The sequence below is a fragment of the Scleropages formosus genome, chromosome 12, assembly GCF_900964775.1.
Source record: "Scleropages formosus chromosome 12, fSclFor1.1, whole genome shotgun sequence".
Classification (NCBI taxonomy): domain Eukaryota; kingdom Metazoa; phylum Chordata; class Actinopteri; order Osteoglossiformes; family Osteoglossidae; genus Scleropages; species Scleropages formosus.
The window spans coordinates 27,909,436-27,922,522 of record NC_041817.1 but is presented as its reverse complement, the minus strand read 5'-3'; the positions used below and the strand labels follow the sequence as shown (position 1 = coordinate 27,922,522).

The 13,087-nt window shown below is 50.0% G+C and overlaps 1 protein-coding gene across 2 annotated transcripts in view; it reads right to left on the bottom strand.

Annotated features, from left to right (window-relative positions):
- The window catches only part of ahr1b (aryl hydrocarbon receptor 1b), a 32,600-nt gene extending 19,826 nt beyond the window's left edge, over positions 1–12,774 (bottom strand). Inside the window, exons 1-2 of one of the 2 annotated variants that reach the window (XM_018745807.2) lie at positions 12,523–12,774; positions 11,684–11,871 (exon numbers count right to left, since the gene is read on the bottom strand). In XM_018745807.2, coding sequence (XP_018601323.1) covers positions 11,684–11,871; positions 12,523–12,563 — 229 coding nt within the window. In that variant the 5' untranslated portion in view covers positions 12,564–12,774. Of the gene's footprint in view, positions 1–4,016; positions 4,142–11,683; positions 11,872–12,522 lie in introns of those variants that run through there. The other variant, XM_018745814.1, reaches the window with a different exon arrangement.
- Positions 12,775–13,087: the final 313 nt, after the last annotated feature.

Here is a 13,087-nt window from a genome sequence, read left to right as displayed (position 1 = left end):
AATTCTTCCAGGGCGTAGCCTTGGCCGCCGATGCGGCGGCCGCACACCAAGTTTCCTCCGTTGCTTGTAGGCACCCAGGGCACTCTGGTTTGACTTCTGCTGAAGGAGGGGTGGTCGTGAAGAAAAAGACCCCTAATTTCTGCCCTTTTCCTTCAGAGGCATTCTGGGAAAACAACGGCCACATTCCCATGACCTTCAGTGGAACCCAGTGCCACCAAGCAGACAATCTGACAGCGTGTCCCGAAAGCAGCTGACCTCATCGGGACGGAAAAGCAAAAAATAAGGCAGAGAACAGCGGCCTTTTTCATTTAAAACCAAATTAACCTCCGAAAATAAAGATGCTCGATAAAGGACACTTTATATTTTGCCATCTCAAAAGGCTCATTTGTAGCTCTGAGAAAAGGTCTTTTGATAACCATCTTTACTGTAATTCAATTACATCTAAGGGAACGAACCAAACCACCCACAGCGTTCAAAATATCTTATCTTATGCAGCATTTATCACTTTGAGAGACACAGGGCAACACAAACAGCCGCACTTCATGAAAAATTGAGCAGAGTAACGCTGGCTGATGAGCTAGCTGTAATTGGGTGTAAGAAAGACGTGGCACTGGGCGGAACGACCAGCTGAGCACAGATCGGCTTCATGGCACCGAGCAGCCCGAGCGGTGCTCCCTTCAGTCCGAAGGGAATCGTCTGGTATTCTTCAATGCCATGCCTCCCACCATACTGCCATATAGGATCCTAGAGGTCAGATTTTATACTGACACTCAGGCAGCGAAGTGATGAAGAACAGAGAGGCTCTGGAGGATGGCAGCATAGGCAGTTTTATGGTCCAAACCAGGCCACAAAATTCCATACAGCTGAGCTGCATACAACACGCCATGCCTCATGAGATTATGGATGGCATAACGTTCCAGAAGCCAGCAGTCTTTTCTGAAACCCAGACAATATGTAATAAATGCAATCGCTGCCCTGATGTTTTTACAATCAAGATTTTTCCATTTACAATTTAGACACTTGCTTGACGTGTTTACAGTCTTGACCACCATGATGTGTTTCTCAATAGCAATTCGCCATTTATAGTTAAACGCTTGCGTGATTGAAGGAGCAGCAGGGACCTGTAGTCATGATGCTTTCACTCATGATTTTCCATGCACAACTAAACGCTGCTCTGAGTGATTCACCGAGTGTACAGTGTACACCTATGGCCTACAGGTGCCACGTCACATGAGAAAGACACATCATGTTGCGCCCAAAGGCTCAGGAATGAGGGACTGAGATGCAACATCCCCATCCTCCACTGAAAAGGTAAAAGTAATTCACCAGTGAACTTTTCTTACAGGAATCGACGTGGGCTGGCTGCAGCCGAGCCGGCAATAAAAATGTCAAAATATGGTCTCATTATGGCATGCGTGTGACCCGCCTTCCTGGTCACTAAACCCTCCAGCAGTTAGAGTGCCTTTCTGTGTGTGTGTGTGTGTGTATGCACACACTGTGCATGCACACACTGTGCAAGAAATAGGACCCTTGGAGTTGAAAAAGTGTGTCCAGACAGATCCCTAACAAGTTGACAGCTAAATATTTGCTACCAAACACTGAGGGCCCATGTGGCTTGCCCTTCCCTGGGGGTCACGGAGACTAACTTCTGCAGAAGACAAGGGGTTTCTTGGTATCATCCTTTAAATGTTGACGCTCCAAGGCAACCTCTGGAGCAAAAAGTACAATGAGCCAGACGTTCTGACCCGGGTCAAGTGACTGGTCGAGAGACGGACTCCCCCCGAACTTCTTTCCCGGCATCCGGCACGTGCATTTCACCGTCAGGGTGCTGGTGTTTGGGGCTGCTGCGGAGAGTCAGGGTGCATCGTGCCCGTACACGGGGTGCTCCTCCGTGGCTGTGGAGAAACATCGAGCAAAGAAAATTTCGCCCATATTTTTTTAGCGACACGTTTGAGCAATTTGTACCATTCAGAGGGACATTCCGTCTCTTTTACCTTCTGAGACGTTAGCGATCATTAACGCGACTCACACGGGATCACCCAGCCACACGCAACAGCGCTCGGATCTATAACCAGGCCCGTTCTCTAGTGCTCTCTTCGTGCACCTTTGTGCCATTTAAATTAGCACTGTGCTTACTTTTACTTTGTGGGTTATTCATCGTTATTATTATTTCCAGGAGGGTCAGACTGCTCCACTTATTTACTGGTTATCTGCCTTCTGTCTCGGTCCCATTTGCCATTGGCTTAAAACATTTTATTATAAAATAATTTCTATGGAGGATATGAGCACAGTGCGCATAGTGATTGGCAATAATCATCATCACTTATCAGTGTCCAGTGGGCTGAGCAACCGCCAGCCAGTTCAAATGCACGTTTCTGTAATGGTGTACAAAAATTAAATGTACCTTACAAAACCGTACACATTGTACAGAAATACAATGTTTCAACACCCGTATTTGCAGATATAACACTGTTAGTCAGTATCATCTGGGCCACTTTAGACCTCATATTAATAATCATTAACACCGCAAAAAGTGAGAGAGATACAATTTTAGTTTAAACTGCAGAACCAGAGCACTAGAGAACAAGCCAAGCCTGGCCATGGGTGTGAGCGCCGTCGCGGTGGGCTGAGGGTGTCGCAGCCCGGAGAAAGTAATCGTCGTTATGTTATACGGCACGGAACAGCTCAAACGCTGTCATGAGGGATTTTTTATTTGCGCCGTTATTGGGGGGGCAGTGTCTCTGGTCAGGCCACGTTACACGTGGATGAAGAAGAATGTGCCGTGCAGCCCTTCCATCACACTCCTGTGTGAAATGTGCCCTTTCGCCGAAATGCCACAACTGCTCTCGAACCACATGCATTTTCACAGTCAGTCACAAACTATAAGCAGTGACATGAGTCACGGTGCGCCGCTATTTGTGGCTCTTTAAGGGCAGCGCCGCGTGAGAAAAACAGGGTCTGCCGATGATCTCACGATGACTCCACGGCTTCGAAAGACTCCAGGTGAACAGCGCGTGTTGTAGCAACACACAGATGGTGCTTTTCATCGGAGGCCAATGGGAATACGCTGAGCGACCGGGCGGCAGGTGGGGTTAGGGTTAGAGCTTAGAATCCCCAGTCCCGCCACGTGCCCTTGATCAAGGTCCTGACCCTCGACTGACCCTGTAAAAATGGCCGTGCCAAATAAATGGGTAAATCGGAGTAAATGGCTTAGTGTACCAACATCACACTCTCCTGACCTTGGAAAGGAGTGTGAGATAAATAAATCAATGATAGTAACGAGATGGGCTCGTTTTTGGAGGGATCCAATCAGACTTTCAAAAAACGCCACCGAAATGGTCCACAACAGGTGGCACAAAGACCGAGGATGTTGCACAGATTGCGAATAAACACATTAAAATATTTTACCACGGTGCCAAACAGCAGGGCCTTTCTACAAAACGAGAGGGCAGCCCTCACACGCCACAGTCAAACAACATGATGTAACAAGCGCAAGATTATAGCTGTACAAACTGAATAAATGTGAGCGTTAAAAGTTTCCCTTCAGAGGGTTACAATTAATTTTCAAAAGTTTCAAAAGTTGGTGCTCAGCAGCTGTCGGGTGTTTAATCGATCCGATCGCTCCGACTGCGTAATTATACAAGAAATAAGAGTCCGGAAACACTTGAAAGCAGCGTCTCGCTAAGTTATACGAACTACGGAACACATTTTTCTCATGACATCAAAGTGGCCGATTGATTTATTCTTGTCTTATAGAGAAAAGTGCCGACATTCCGAGTCACGCAACAGATATTTATGACCTTTTTTATTCATTGCAGCTATTGTTTTAATAAGGTCCGACTCTCATTTCCTCCAGCCTCATATGACTACAACAACTCAACAGGTAGCGTCGCACTGCGTTTACATTCCCTATTTCTGTCTGTCCGCGTGGGGGTTTTACTGGCTTTTACGCTGGTACTGACCGGAATCACGGTGCAGCCGAGCAAGAAAAACACATTGGTTACCCAGAGACGTACCCTGCTTAGAAAAGATGACATACATGCACAACGTGTTGAAACGGTTGCCAGCGCCGGGTCCAAGGGACAAATGTCAAGACGCGCAAGAGGGGAGAAATGAAAGCTGCCCGGCGATGCTCTCAGCACTGCGCTTGAAGCCAGAACAGAAAATGACTGTGCTTTCCGGGAAAAGGACGGGTGCGTATCGAACACAATGAATCACGATTCACCGAAAGACCATCCCAGCTGGACGCTTCCTCTCCCGCATTTTTCCGAACACATTGCCCTGGATGTTTGGGTGCGCCGCCCACTAAGAGGAACTCTCCGCACTTCACTGTTATAGTAAATATTATTATTATTATTATTAACAACCACTATTTCTCTAACAAATTGCTGGAAAGTGACTTAGAAGGTTAGATTTGTACTGGGAGCTACCTGCAGTGATTCACCCACTTACACAATAACGGACCTTCTCCTGGTAAAGAGCCCTAATTGGTTCCGAAATGGAAAGTGCATCACTTCTCATGTATACGGCACGGTATTTTTACTGTATCGTTCAGGGTAAGTAACTTAATCAAGGGTACAGCAGCAGGGATGGGGATTCAAACCAAGGACCTCCCGACTGCAATGAGTCCGTCTTAAGCACTAAGAACCTGCTCCCCATTTCAGAAGCACCAAGCACTTTGCAGAGCTCCGTGAAATTGTGCTGAAAGAAATGTATTTTCTACCATTAGAATATCCAAGCAAACTAATTACATTAACAAGTAATTATACAATCAATGGGCTGAAATGCGCTACTCTGGAGTGTTACCATGTTCTTAATGAACAGGACCAAATTATGTATTAATTGTTAATTTGGCACAAATACATGTTCATTCAGACGTGAGGCCCCGACTCATGCTTTTCTTTCTAACAACAACATTTTTCAATTTTTTTTATAACACATGATAATAAACTACTAATTCTTAGCAAAATTTCAAATACTGCACATGTACCATGCAGTAGGGTATGCGGAGAAAACACTGGGTTTTGTGTTTCAGTCCTCAGCTAAAATCTCCTACGAATGTCTTTTTCAATACTTTTTTTTAATAGGAGATGCACAAGAGTCACAGACATCACCGCACACACGGCCCGCTGGGGGGGGGTGTGCAGAGGGGGTGGGTGGACCTTCTGATGTTAATGAGCCCTAATTGGTTCTAAAATGGAAAGTCCATCAGTCCTGTGAGCTCCCCGTGTCCCTCGGAGCTACTGAATCCCTCCCAGCATTTGAGAAGAGCTTCGAACCCATCTCTTTCGGAGCCATTTCTCTGCTGATCTCCTGACACCTACATTAATAATGAGTCCAGCACCATCTGCTATGATTATCTATGTATTTTATATTTTAAAGTCAAACATAAGGGAAGGATGCGAACCAACGACATGGTGTCAAACACACAAGCCGTGTGCCCGTAGCGCTGTGTGTGTGTCTAAAGCTCTTCATCAGTTGTTGGCGTTGCTGTTTGTTCACTCTGGAGAAAAGCACAATGCAGGCGTAAAGTGTAAACGTGATGTAAATGCAAAAGGTCCTCGCAGTGTGACCCAGTGCACTAAAGAGGTCTTTGCCGCAATGCCTCGCAAAGGTGAGTGACACCCCCAAGCGAATATCCCACGATTCCTTCTTCTCTGAGTCACCAGGAGCTGGTAGTAGCTGAGTTTGAAACCCACACTGACCAGGCCAAAGGGAAGACAGAGAAAAGTTTAGAAACTGTTGAAACTTTGCCTCCTTTTCATATCGTGATGTTACTTGGTCATCATTACTCAGGTTCGCTTGGGCTGCGGAAACGGTTAAGGCTCATAACCCTTTTCAGTCTCGTTTTGGGCAGTTTCCCACTCCTGCCGACACACCTCGACGCTGCCCCTCGCCCTCACTCTCCACTAACTCTCCAATAACGGGAGTGAATTTCACGACAGGGAGGAGAAAACGATGGGGGTGGGGCACCGACGGTCTCTCAAATAATGACCAGTTACGGCTTGGACTTCACTAGTCCGGTCATGCAGCGGACAACTTGCGCACAACACACCCCTGTGTACACACCACAAGTATTTCGATGGTCAAGGGTACAACGGCAGGACCCACGACGGGACGCAAACCTGCGACCTGTCGGTCAGAGGCTCAGACCACATTCCCGCAGCGCTCGGTAGCGTGTCGGCAACCGGTGAAGAAAATGCAGAGGCCCTTTAAATCGCATGTGAGCTACTGCGCACAGAGGCGGACCCCCCACAGGAACGACGCTCCCGCCGCTGACATATTGAATCGTGCAGAAACTCTGCCTCCGCACTTGAGCTTTTAACTCAGTCAGCTCACCCACGAGCTTCCGCAAAAGTGCCGTTTCCCCCGCGGCGAAGTGGCTGCAGAGGGTCAATCGGCACGGTTACCTGTTATTTCCGCTACGGCGGGCACCAGGTAGCGTAGGGAACAGGGCTGCCGCCCTGCACTCTAAGAACCAAGGTTCAAATCCCCCTCTCTCTACAGCACCCTTGGTTAAGGCACTTGTCCTGAATTGATGCAGTAAATATTACCCTGCTGTATAAATGGGTAAATCGGTGTCAGTAGCTTAACTCGATAAGTGTTAAGGGGGCAGCCAGCAGTAAGTGGTAAGAGCTGCTGCCCTTGGACCCACAGGCTACAGGTTCAAATCCCACTTCTGGCTATAGCCCCCTTGAGCAAGGTGCTCGATCCGGATACTACATTCATACAGTAAATCAATGTAGTATCTGTATCAAGTACCTTGCTCAAGGGTGCTGGAGGTGGGATTTGAACATATAGCATGACATAAAATATAAATATACAGCATGAACACAAAATCCCAAGTGTCAGAGAGGTTAGTGGCTAAAACACCTCACACTAGGTGAACTAATCTGCGTCTACAGCTGTTTGTAACTAAAACGCGCACGGCGGCTCATGCTGTTACCAGACCACAGGATCTGGCTCCGTTCCCCAGCTGATTCTTTGTTGTTCAAATTCCCTCCTTAGTTTCCAAAGACAGGGTGGTTTAGCGCCGATGTTTTAGGTTAAAGAGACCAAGCCTTTATTCCTTTCCCCATAGGACGTGCTAGAAAGTTCCGTTTCCCCTCTCGGAAACAGCAAGGGTCGTGTGTAATTTCGGCAAAAACGTCGGGCAGGATCTCGCCGCGACACCGCGAGCGTCTCTTTGTGGAAGAAAGGAGAACCTCGGTGACGGACGGCGCACCCTTCCCCATCCCCAGGCTGTTGTCAAACGTAGGTTTATGAATTTCTGTGAAGGAAGTGACCCACTGCGAGAATAACATACCGCAGACACACCGTCTCGCAAGTCATCTAGGCGATCTAAATCTACTTTGTAGGACAGTTACATAAGACGGACCTCGTTTTAGTAATTTCATTTAATGCCTTGGTCAAGCGTACGGCTGCAATGCCGCTACTATATTACTACTAATCCACCATAGCCAAAACACCGCTAATCCACCTCCATAGCCATTGTGTGACTAGTCGACTTCCGCAGCCACGTTACCGATCCACTTCCGTAGCCACGACGTGACCGACTGATTTCCGTAGCCACTATGTTTCCAACTAACTTCCATAACAACTACGCTACCGACCCACTTCTGCAATGGCTTCGCTACTAATTTACTGCCAGAACTGCCATGCCTCCAATCCACTATTACACTTCAGAAGTTCTTGACCTTCGAGGAACTGCACAGCTTTAAGTAATTCCTCAATTAAGTAGGAGCAAAAGGCAAACAGAATAGAGGAAGAGAGAAAGCGGGAGCTGTAGAAACCGACGACGGTTCCTCTTTTCCTTTGGGCAGCTTCCGAGACGCTTAGCGGGGCAATTAGCGTACGCCGGGAGCCTAAGAGCCTCAGCACTCCTCCAAAGCCACGCCGAGCAAAGTGTCGGCCGACGCTCGCCGCCCCCCGGGGCAGGGCCGTCGGGCTGCCGGGAGCGACGGGCGGCTCCGCTCCACCGCCTTCATCGGAGCGCCGCCGGAACCGGGCCGTTCCGGCGTGACGAGGACGCATTATTAAATACCGCGCCTATATCAACAGCATGAATCATCTTTTAAGAGACGAAAAGCGCTACGTGCGACACTTTAAGACAGGAGGGAGTCCGGCTTCACGTCACACAATTACACTGAGCACGGCGCGTGGCATTTAATTCCGCGTGACTGGGCGGGCAGACACGTTTACAGGAGAAGCGATGGCTGAGAAGCCTGCAAGAATGGAGGACAAGCGGATCCTGGAACTCGAACCCGCAACCGTCGGCCTGCTTGCTGCCACTCCGTGCTGCCGTCGTGGCGCTTCGCTCCGATATCCCTCCCGTCTCCCGCGTGCTGCTCGGACAACGTCGCTTCACTACAGCTGCTTTACTCTGCTAATTACCTTGTCAGGGACGCAACGCAATTTCCTCGGAGAACGATAAAGTTACCGCGCACCTGTCCCTCAGCAATCCGTGTCCATCTCATTAAATGGTAAAACCACATCAGCTGGTTACACCCTGAAGGATTTCAAAGGAGCGTGAGGTCAGAACCACGGATGACCACGGCGGCGGATCACAGCGGTCACGGATACTCAGCTGAACGGTCGGCGTTGTGACACTGAAACCCGTGAGAAAACCCACATGAGCAATTTGCTAACAACCTCTGAAGATGCTGTAATGGACACGTGTTGGGCAGCAAATGTCCCGTTTGCGTGTACGGAATGCATTTCGCTGCACAGCCGATGGAAACGCATGACACACACACACACACACTCGCTACTTGCGCAGGCTTCTTTTTCCTTCCTCCTGCCTCCGGAGAAGCTCAGCAAGCGGGTTAGTTCCACTCGGCGACTCTCCAACCTTCCCCGTTCATTATTCACGGCCTTAAAGGCATGTAACCAGAGCCGGCTGCATCACTCATAAATTGACGTGTTTGCACAGCTGGATGTTTTTATCGATTTAATTTGGCGTGAATGTTCACTCACAACAGTAACATACCATAGGAGATTTCAATCAGGAACCCAATGTGGAACCCTTCCTCCATGGCATCCAGATGCCTTAACCACTATACCCACCAACGGCCCCTGTTACAGCACAGCCGGCTGCACTAGTGACGAACTGAGGCTCTACTCAGTAAAGTTAATTTCCAGCTAATTAATTCATTCCCAGCTCCTCTGGGCTCCGAAAGCATGTTTTCTCTTTCCGTTAATGACAAAATATGACCTGTCACCAGACACAGCGTGACCGTGGACCAGCTTTCAATTTAAAAAAAAACAAAAACGCGGTGGCGCAGCGGGTTTGGCCGGGTCCCGCTCTCTGGTGGGTCTGGGGTTCCGGTCCTGCTCGGGATGCCTTGCGACGCGCTGGCGCCCCACCCTGGGTGTGTCCCCTTCTCCCAGCCCCACGCCTGTGGGGTTGGGCTCCAGCTCGCTGTATGTGTGGAGTAACTCTCCCCGATCAGAGCCTAATAATTCAAACACCTTTTGTCAAGAAAAAAATCCTTGACATTTGTGCAGCGTATTAACGTAATTGTGAGCGCCTTTCTGAAATTACTGTCATTATTGCACTATTTCATCAGCGCAGGTATTTTGTGCATTTCATCCAGAATTAATTACACAATCGTTATACTTAAACTGACGACTTTAAAAACAGCACAGTTGACCTTAATCCTTCCTCAACTCTCATTTTCTCATATTTCTACCTTCATCTGCCGTTCATTTATCAGTCTGGACTGGAGCTTGAGGTCAACGGTTTTGACGCTTCGCTGCTCCGCCGCTCTTAAATGCTTCGCAGAAATTCATATAGAAGCAGCTTCACGCTTATTAAACTCCTTAAAATATTAACGCAGTTATGGTCTCCATGATACCGGTACAACAAGGGCCACTTTTCCTCCGAAACGTCACAATGAATGAAATATTGAAAAGCTGCCATCAGCGCAAAGCTGTTGCAAAGTTTTCTTATGATGCAACCACATAGAATTGGGCTCATTATTAATCCCCATTAATAGCGTAATTGTAGCAATAATGGAAGCGTGTGGACGGGTGACCTGCGATCAAAATACCGCAAACTCCGTGATTCGCCGTTTCCTTCGGCATGAAGAGTCATCGAAGTTCCACGCGTTTGCGCGCTTGACATTCTGGAATGTTCCGGCAGAGTGCGCTCAGACCAGGTGTGTGTGCGCACGTGCACATGGAGCGGAGCAGAGCAGAGCAGAGCAGAGCCCCCCCGTCGCCCGCCGCTGCACTCACATGTCTGACATGTACGGGCACCGCGTCCCTCCCCCCGTTTTATAAATTCTTTAAGATTGTTTCTTTGTGAATTATTGAGGCCCCGGCGGAAGCCAGTGGCCGCGGCGCCGGGCTCTTCCCGGAGGGCAGAAGGCGCATCAAGGGCATCGAGGCAACAGGAGCAGCGTAAAGGGTGCGAGCTGCCGGGCCTCATTCAGCGCCGTCTCCCGCAGCGTGCGAGATGTTCCGAACCACTGGTCCGAACCCAAACCGCTCCTGGAAGAGTCTTTTCGTCTCGCTAATTATTAAATAGTCTTTGCGGCTTTGGGCCGCATCAGCTCACGAGGAAGTGTTTTGTTTTGATTTTTCAAAACGCGTCTGCCGTTTTTGGGCGAGAGCGTCGATCTCATAACCCTCCGGTCTCGACTGGGCGCCGCCGCCCGCCGGCAGCTCGCGGCCTCTTCAGAACGAAAAGGAAACGATCCGTCCTTCGGGTTTCCTGCGCTTCATCGGCCCGGTTTGCTCTGCGAAACGGCTCTTATTCCGGGGCTCAAACTGCCATCGTTCGTTATAGGAAAAAATGATTTGTTCACAGAGCAAAAATCAATACAAGATCAAAATAAAGACGGAATCGCAGTAAAATGAGCACAGCTGCATTATTTTACCATATTTGGGTCAATAATTATTGCACACTGACAACTTGTTCGCGCTCCCAAAGAGTCCAGCTGATGTCCAGCACATGGAGCCGAGCTGATAAAGTACGTCGCGGTACATCTACTGGCCTGGTTACACCAGAGTACCGGTAAAATGAGCCCACAGCAGGTAAAAGTGGCACCGTTTCGAGCCGAAGTCCCGATACGTGAGCCAAAGGGTCCCTGTTTTCACACACAGCCCTCCGCCGAGCTTTTGTCATGCGGGACCCCCCCTCTGTGCCGTACTCCACACTTTGGGTAACAGGGTAAAATACAGCTCCCTGTGGCGATCAGTCAGGTTTCCAGCCATTAAAATTTAAAGGAGCTGAATGCTGGAACCTGCAATTCTTTTGCCTCTCAGTGTTCTTATTTATATGTCTCTTTGTTTGTCTCTTCATTTATTTCTTTGTTTATTTATATTTCTTAATTGTTACTTGATGCATGGTGGGGTGGTTGGGGGCTGCGGATTGATTTAGCGTAAGACCGGCCCAGATGTTCGCCCCCACACCTGTCCGTCCCCAGGTGGTTCTCCCGAAGTGCACCTGCAACGCAGACAGTCTGAGTCTGACTGAGGAACCCGCAGCGATGTGCAGCCGCGACCCAATCGGGTCCCGGTTCAGGACATACTGACAAGACACCTGGATGGAAGCGCTTTGGCGGATCGATAGTCAGCTCGTCCAACGGTCGGTCCCTCCCGCGACCCCATCCGAGAGGCATCCGCGCCTCGCTGCCTTTAACGTTACCATGGCAACGCGCCGCACGCGCCCACTTACCGCTGAAGAAGTTCTTGGCCCGCAGGAAGCTGACGCTGAGGCGGAGGATGGACAGCTTGTCCAGGTTGGACGTGACGTCCTCGGGAAAGGGCAGCAGAGCAGCTAAACGGTCCAGCTCTGAGTTCAGACGGTCGCGATGCCGCTTCGAGGGATTCGACTTCACCCCCTCCGCCGGGGGCTGTTTCACCCTGGGCCGAAACGTGCAGCGAACTCAACACCTCCACCATCTCTTAGAGAGCAGAGTTACGAGGGACTGCGGCATCATGACACCGTTACCCTGTTTTTCTGCAAATATAACCAGTTCGTGTTTTTTCCTCTTGCGATGCTGTGCTTACAGTTACTCGCGACTCGGAGTCACTCAGCTGCCGTTTCAGAACAGAGGTGTTACCCCTCTGCCCCTCAGAGCTGCTGAATCCCTCCCGGCATCCAAGATGGGCCTCAACACAACCTAACACAAGCTGCCTGAAAACCTGTGCACGAATTTATGCTTTAACTACTGACAACTACAGTCTGCTGGTGGAAGGTTACAGGTGACAAGTGACAGGTGTGACCATGCGCACGGACACACGCACACACACACAGACTCTGTACTGGTTTTGCACCAGTTTGTTGTCAGTTTTGCACGATCGCGTTGCATACACGAACACGGGAAAAGCACCCGAGGAGATGGGTGAGACTGGGTTTCAAGGGGGCAGGCGGTGGCTCGAAGGGAGCTGACGGGGGGGTGGGAGTCGAGGAGTCTAGGAAGGGCATGTGTGGAGTCGGGGGGGGGTGACTTGGGAACACAGGACACACAGATGGACCGTTTACAGGCATCACAGAGCACAGTTTGCACTTACATTCTCTGCATGGGTTTCCTCCTTTTGCGTCCGGCGTACATGGCGAGGGCTTTACCTGCAGCGTGTCCAGTGTGTGTGTGTGTGTGTGTGTGTGAGCGAGCACCAGGTGGAGAAAATCCCTCAGCGGGGCTCCAGAAGACCCTTCATAAGGTACGGAGAAGATGGAGAAGATGTGGAAGAGTGAGGAGGTCCTTCAGAGGGTTTGGAGACCCCCCACACTCAGAGCGCGAGCCGAGCGCAAGAAGATCCTCCACCGGCAGAAACACTTAACGTCCAAAGTAGGGGGGGTCCGACACGACAGAGATTCGTTGCGAAACTTCCGATGAAAGACGAGACACCCAAGTGTCGTCACGCGCGCGCACGACGCGCAGGAGGGTCAGCGGAGCCCAAACGACGCGTCCGGTCGCGCGCAGCGACAGAAACACATGGTGACTTTACGCACATGAAAGGAGAGCCGAAGGTCCCGCTCTCGCGCACACCAACTAAGCGCCTTGCTGCCTGTGCGCGAGCCCGGCGCGTACCCGTACGCGTCCGCATCCCCGCGGCGGACGAGCGACGGACGAGC